Raw genomic sequence first — 6,994 nt, forward strand, 5'->3', positions numbered from 1 at the left:
TTTTTTTTTTTTTATACGGCAATATATTTACACTAAAAAAATAAAGAATTAAGGGTATTGAATTCATCACAAACGAGATTCTTACTTAAAGCATTTCACTGAAAAATGCAAAAGAATATTACTAAATTGTAATATTATAAAGTGGTATCATTTTTCCTAGCTTATGGTCAAACACGTTTATTGTTATACGAAGAGTAGTATTAATATAAAAATGATCAAGGTGGGTTGTCTTGTCCTCCGAAAGTCCAAGGGATTAATCCAATCAAACGTTGCCATTTCAAGGTCTTCTGTGGGTAGATGCGTCACACAAATATACCAATTAATTTCTTTCAGTTTACTATGGTTATATGAGACAAAATGATTCCTTCAAATCTTGTGTTGATTCTTTCAAAATGATTCTCTAGTTTCAAAAATAAACTAATTTAAAACAAAATAAACACTAAACATTGATTAAAATATTTACATCACTGCCCAAGAACAGGTCGTAACTTCTTTATTTTATTTATTTTTTGTCGAAGGTCGTAATTAATTCAATAATGTTCTTTATTACCTTTTCTAAACAATAATCAAAAGGCTAATATTATGAGACTTTCCTAGGAAATCTAGTTATAGATTAACAAAAATTTTGCTCAGTCTGCTCACAACATCCTACTGATTTTAGAGAGCAAAACCGTTACAATGCTTCATTTCTTCAACTTCAATGAGTGGAATTTTCTTGTCTGCTTGATAATCTTCTTTTTACCAGTTCTGCTCTTCTTGATCCGCCGGAGTTCATCAAACTCGAGTCACCGTAGGCTTCCTCCCGGACCAAAAGGATGGCCTGTAATCGGCAACATGTTCGACCTTGGCACAATGCCACACAGGACTCTCACTGACCTAGGACACAAGTTCGGCCCCGTAATTTGGCTTACACTTGGTGTGAGAAACACTATGTCAGTTCAATCTGCCAAGGCAGCTGCAGAGTTTTTCAAGAACCATGACCTCTCATTTGTAGAGCGCACAGTCAACGAAAACGCTAGAGTTCATGACTACCACAAAGGTTCCCTGGCAATGGCCCCGTACGGCACACACTGGCGCGTGATGAGGCGGTTAGTGACAGTGGAGATGGTGGTGAACAAACGCATCAACGAGACGGCTTTCATAAGAAGAAAGTGCATAGACAACATGCAGTTGTGGATTGAAGAGGAAGCGTCCAAAGTCAAAGAAGGGCGTGGGGTTCATGTGGCGCGTTTCGTGTTCCTTATGACTTTCAACCTTCTTGGCAACCTCATGTTGTCTAGGGACTTGGTGGATCCGAATTCGGAAGAAGGGATGGAGTTTTTTAAAGCAATGAATGGACTGATGGAGTGGAATGGGAGTGGCAACGTGGTAGATTTTTTTCCATGGCTGAGGTGGCTTGATCCGCAAGGCTTGAAGAGGAAGATGAAAAGGGATCTTGGAAAAGCTATACAAATTGCCTCTAAGTTTGTCAAAGAACGCTTCCAAGAGAGGGAGTTGGGTGGAGAGAAAACTAAGGACTTCTTGGATGTGTTGCTTGAATTTGAAGGCAACGGAATTGACGAGCCAGCTAAAATCTCTGATCACGATCTCAATATTTTCATACTGGTAAGTTTTTATTAGCTCTAAATTAACCTTCAAATTTGTTGAAATGTTGTTTTGTCATACTGCCTGAGAAATTGTGAATTTGGATTATCATTAGCTTGATTATTGCCTTAACGTTGTGTTCGAGATTGACCTCTGACAACATATATATTTCGCACGAGAACATTAATTACCCTTCACGTTTCACTTAAGGAATGAAAAGTGAGAAACTGAAAATGTGTGTTGTGGTGCAGGAAATATTTATGGCTGGTTCAGAAACAACAAGCAGCACCACAGAATGGGCATTGACCGAGCTGTTATGCAACCCGGCAACGCTTGTCGAGGCGAAAGCCGAGCTCAATCGAGTAATAGGTCCAAGCAGAAAGATTGAAGAGAGTGATATCGACAATCTTCCATACTTGCAGGGCATAATCAAAGAAACACTCAGATTGCATCCACCAATTCCTTTCCTAGTACCAAGAAAGGCAATGCATGACACCAGTTTCATGGGGTACTTTGTACCCAAAGACACACAGGTGTTTGTGAATGCTTATGCAATTGGAAGAGATCCAGATGTGTGGTGTGATGAGCCGACGTTGTTTAAGCCCGAGAGGTTCATAGGCTCAAAGACTGATTACAAGGGGCAGAATTATGAGTTGATTCCGTTTGGAGCTGGGAGAAGAATGTGTGCCGGTGTGCCTCTGGCTCATAGAATGCTGCATCTTACATTGGGGACGTTGCTTCACCAATTTGATTGGTCACTGGATGCAAATGTTACTAGAGAAACCATGGATTGGAAGGACAATTTGGGGATAACAATGAGAAAATCTGAGCCATTGCTAGCAGTGCCCACGAAGTGCTTCTTATAGGGTTTGATCAAGACTTTTGATATGTCTCATCTGATTGTTTCTGGACTATAGTACTAAATAGCGCACATGTTATGCTTTTTGAATAGTTGACTTTCACCATTGATGTTCATGTGTCTTGAATGCTTGGTTCCAATTGACTTGTTTAATATTGGAATATTGTGGCAAACACTAAATTTATTCACCGAAGGACGTGACAATGTTCTATTAATGCTTTTACCGATGGTCATGACAAGAGTCCACTTTGACGCTCATTTATTTTGAAAAACAATGCTTGGCTCCTCAAGATTAAGGAGGAATTCTTACTCAATTCATTTAGTGACCAATTCAGATAAATTCATATTTCTAGTCAAAACTGCTCATATTATAATTTACTCTATTAAAATCATCTCTATAAAAAACTAATTTTATAAGTTGTCTAGTCAATCAATTGTAACAAAAAATGGACAATTTTTACCGAATCCTTCTATTTATTTTTATACGATTAGATGATTGAAACATTATTGCTAATAAATAATAATATTACGTCAAACTGTTACTCAACTTATATGCTACAACAACGTTGTATTATAAGATGTGTGAAAGCCACAAGTTGGGTGCAAAAAGTCTTAAAATGAAGGTTGTATGGCATTATTGAAGAATCATTGCGTAGAAAAGGAGATCAATTGAGTGATTACGCATGGTTTTTTATTAGTAAAAATTACATAACAAAAAGTTACTCATCTGGATTTTGCCTTGTAGTTGGTATGATAAGGGTCCAACCGGCTACCTAATGTCATTAAGTGATTGGTCTTAGTTGAATCAGAATCACAATACACATGGACAATTTCTGACCGTTGATACATACGAATAACATAATTAACCAACAGTCAAAACTTGCCCACAAGGACTGACCATAGCAAAATATGATATTTCCAAGTTAAAGACTGGTTAGTGGTGTTACAAGATACAGCCTATGCTTGGTTCGGTTCGGTTTGAGTTCAATTTTGGTCAACTCAGTTATCTTCGATTGTTTTCCCTTGGTCTGCTTCGGTTGCCCGGTTTGTTGGTTTTTTTGCCTAATGCGAGTCTGTACTACTTCCGAAAGAGGAGTGATTTTGCCTTTTCACATCTTGCAATCCTCTTTAGACATTTCATGTAGTCATCGGATTGAATAGATCAAATGAGAATCAAGGAAAAAAAAGAGGCGTAGGAGTCGAGGAGAGCAAAAGCGAGTGCGGCAATCATTTCACCTTCCGAAAAACAGATATGGATATGTCAAAAGAGCAGTGCAAATATATCATTCCGTGATGCCGCAGAGTTTCGAATTACAAGATATGCTTTACAAGAAAGTGACCGTTGGCCCCCAATTCATCCATCATATGAACAAATGAAAGATTCTTTTGAGTTCCAAGAAGAAAAACAAAACACAAAAAGAGAAGCGAAACGTGTTAATTTGATGCTTTAAACATCTCAATAGTGGAGTTATTCGATATCCGATCGCTTAGAAATACCTCTTCGAAGTGTTGTCATGTAACTCATGCTTCTCTAAATCACTTCATTGATTGAACATCTTCATCTTATAATGCAAGTTCAAAACGCTATTGCCGTCTCCAGAATTTGTTGAGAAATTTCATCCCGTTTGAGAATATAATCATCGTATGGTCGGCTGCCACCAGCGTCCCGCAAAGCCTTCCTATTAATTTCGTCAACCATGCACATGTAGTTCAGACCTATGAGAAGCTCTGTAATTGCAGCTTCAGTTTTAGCCTGACTTGCAAAGTAGAGGGTCTGGACCAGAAGCACATACGTCTTGGAAACTTCCTGCTGCTTCATAATTTTGCAGTCAGAATGCCACCGTATCATGTTATGGGCTAGTGGAGCAAGCCATTCCAAGATCTGCTCCATCGCCAGATTCCACCCTCCTGCAAGGTCGGGATTATAGACAGATGAGCCCATAGTTTTGGCATATGACTTCAGTCTAACTCTCAGGGCAGTCCTTACAGTTTTGGTCAACATATTGTAAAGATTAGATCTTTCGTCAAGGCTGATCAAGTGAGGTGATGAAGCTATCTTTTAAATCAAAACAATCACATGTGCGTAATGGAGCGCTAGAGCAGCACCACCAAGGGTAGACGGTGGAGCATTCAGTAGTGTACATTTTGAACTGAACAGGGATGGTTTAGAATAGATGCCATGACTGAAAGATTGGGATCCTATATGTGTGTACTTTAAGCTATCAAAATGTTTGATACCAGTACTTCTCAACCTCATAGAACCACCCATTTCAGGCTTGCAGCTCTCAAAAACAGGAGAATTACTTCCACCAGTCATGCATCCTTCAAACGTACCAACATGAGCAAACTGTTTGGGTTTTAATTGGGAGTAACTTCCATGTTGGATGGATGACTGGTGATGAGGTTGCCGCTGATTGTTTGTTCTATTCTTGCGAGCATTAAGCCTCGTCTTTGCAAGCGACCTCCCAAGAGGTCCAGACCCACATAGATTACCATCAGATGGATGAACAGAAGAGTGCCTAAGAGCAGAAAATGAATGACTGCGAGAAAGACAAACGGAATTGATAACTTCAGAGCTATCCATTCCCTGTCCCAAAGCCATTTGATGAAATCCAAAGACAAGCTTTATCCTATCTAACATTGTAAAAAGGGATCTTGCCAAAAGTCGGACAGTGTAATCATATGTTCTACTCCATGGAGACATCTCTTGTAAACCTTTTACTTCTTGACACCGCCACATTACCTTCAGTTGAAACTTGAGCAATTTTACCCGATTTACATCAGGATTAGCGCGCATTCTACTCAGCTCAGAGTTTGCTCAAGCTCTGCCAGCACTTCCAGCTCCTGGGATAGTTGCATTGTTGCTTCAACAAATCTCTTCATTTTCTTCACTTTCCTCTCCATTTTCTTCCACTTGTATGGCCACCCAAACCACTGAAAACCATTCTCCACAGGGTCATCAAAAAATTCTTCAAAACGGTGATACACAGGGTCGGTGCACTTCTTCCCAAGCCTGACAACAGACACTGCCAGATATCCCAAATTCTCAATTGTCTCATTCACTGCAATTTCCATCAAGTAATAGTCGTCATCAGACACAAGCCTTCTGACCCCAATCGAGTTACCAACCTCTTCCCTCAACCTAAGCATCTCATTCTCACTCACACTATTCCATAAATCAACCCCTTTAACATCAACCCAGCAACTTCAAACGCCAGAATGCCAATCACCGGCTTGTCAGCCTCCGCCACATGACTCCATGAGAACCTCAAACTACCGAACCAGGACTCAGACACGATCTCACTCCCCATTTAAGCACATACACTGCAACGTGCAAACTAACCCAAAACAGAAATCTCAGTAGATCTCTTTCCTGTCCCAAAACAAGAAGTTGAACTTTATTATATTGTTAAACACAAAACAAAATCACAAGTTCTTGACCCAAAAAACCACAGAATTTCATAGAATTAACCATAAATCCCAAAATCCACCTTAGCTCAATGCTGAACCCAAACACTAATATACAACAATTCTGGTTCTAACCCTTCATTTGGTTGCTCGGTAAGAAATTGAAAATAGGGAAACAAACAGTAACTGAAAAATCAATTCCCCCCTCATATCAGCAAAATTAATACCCAAAAATCAAATAACGAAATTAATATTTTCCCGGGTCCCAAACACCAGAATTCCAACATTTTCTCACCAACCAAACAGCCCTCACAGATTCAAACGACAGTACACCAACACAAGCATATACATTGGTACCAACTCTGTGCATACATACAGTAGGACGAAAACTCACCCTTTAGCTCGAACAAGGTGGAAGCTTGACATCAATCTGAAGCGCAGAACCAAACAGAAATGATTGAACTACAGAAACAGAGGAAGGAGGAGGAGGGTTTGAGCGATTGGGGGTTTGGGGGTTCGAGTTGGAGGGAGTGGGTAGGTTTTTACCGTATGCACCACCTGCGTACATATAGCCGCGCCCGCAACGCGGAGGATAACAAGGGAGACAAAGCTCAAGGCGAAAAGACTCCGAAACAAGTATTAATCGGTCCAATCGAGGTGAAAAAACAGGATACTACATGGCTAGGGGATACTCCAAATTCTTTCCATTTTTGGTACTTTATTATAAAAGCCTAAACGGACGGTTAGTTTCCGTGGGGATACGATAGTCGAATAATAACTTTTGTGGTAAAACTAATTAGGATTTAAGAACTTGTGGTGAAATATGTTAAGATTTATATTTAAAATTGAAAATTTCATCTACTCTTCATCAATTATTAGCAAGTGAGCCACACATATGAGGCTAAAACATAACTCTTTATTAATTGTTAGCACGTGAGCCTTACTTGTGAGTCTCATGTGCTAACAATTAACGAAGAGTTGACGAATTTTTCAATTTTGGGTCTAAATCCTAACAAACTTTCACCACAGAAGCTTAAATCCTAAGGTTTGTATGACATGAGCTATCTTCCGAGTACCCTATCACCACATGAACTAGTAATCTAATTAGGCCTTTTTATATTAGGCTCACCCAATATGTTTATT

At 39.4% G+C, this 6,994-nt stretch overlaps 1 protein-coding gene and 1 long non-coding RNA gene across 2 annotated transcripts; one reads left to right on the top strand and one right to left on the bottom strand.

The window, feature by feature from the left end:
• Positions 1–374: 374 nt before the first annotated feature.
• Positions 375–2,470, top strand: LOC103927371 (cytochrome P450 76A2-like). Its single transcript, XM_009336286.2, has 2 exons — positions 375–1,605; positions 1,836–2,470. The coding sequence occupies exons 1-2, from the start codon at positions 679–681 to the stop codon at positions 2,448–2,450; spliced, it is 1,542 nt and encodes a 513-aa protein (XP_009334561.2). The 5' UTR covers positions 375–678; the 3' UTR covers positions 2,451–2,470.
• Positions 2,471–3,702: 1,232 nt separating this feature from the next.
• LOC103927368 lies at positions 3,703–6,582 on the bottom strand. Its single transcript, XR_007260388.1, has 2 exons — positions 6,246–6,582; positions 3,703–5,816 (listed from the first exon to the last, which is right to left on the bottom strand). It is a non-coding gene; the product is annotated as an uncharacterized LOC103927368 (long non-coding RNA).
• Positions 6,583–6,994: the final 412 nt, after the last annotated feature.

The sequence above is a fragment of a genome, unplaced genomic scaffold (genome assembly GCF_019419815.1).
Source record: "Pyrus x bretschneideri cultivar Hongxiangsu unplaced genomic scaffold, Pyrus_bretschneideri_v1 Contig30, whole genome shotgun sequence".
Taxonomy (NCBI): Eukaryota; Viridiplantae; Streptophyta; class Magnoliopsida; order Rosales; family Rosaceae; genus Pyrus; species Pyrus x bretschneideri.

Bases quoted from the DNA above. Each gene is read 5' to 3' on its own strand.
- LOC103927371 (XM_009336286.2), top strand. From the start codon at position 679: ATGCTTCATTTCTTCAACTTCAATGAGTGGAATTTTCTTGTCTGCTTG. The intron at 1,606-1,835 runs GTAAGTTTTTAT...GTTGTGGTGCAG, and splicing joins ATCTCAATATTTTCATACTG to GAAATATTTATGGCTGGTTC.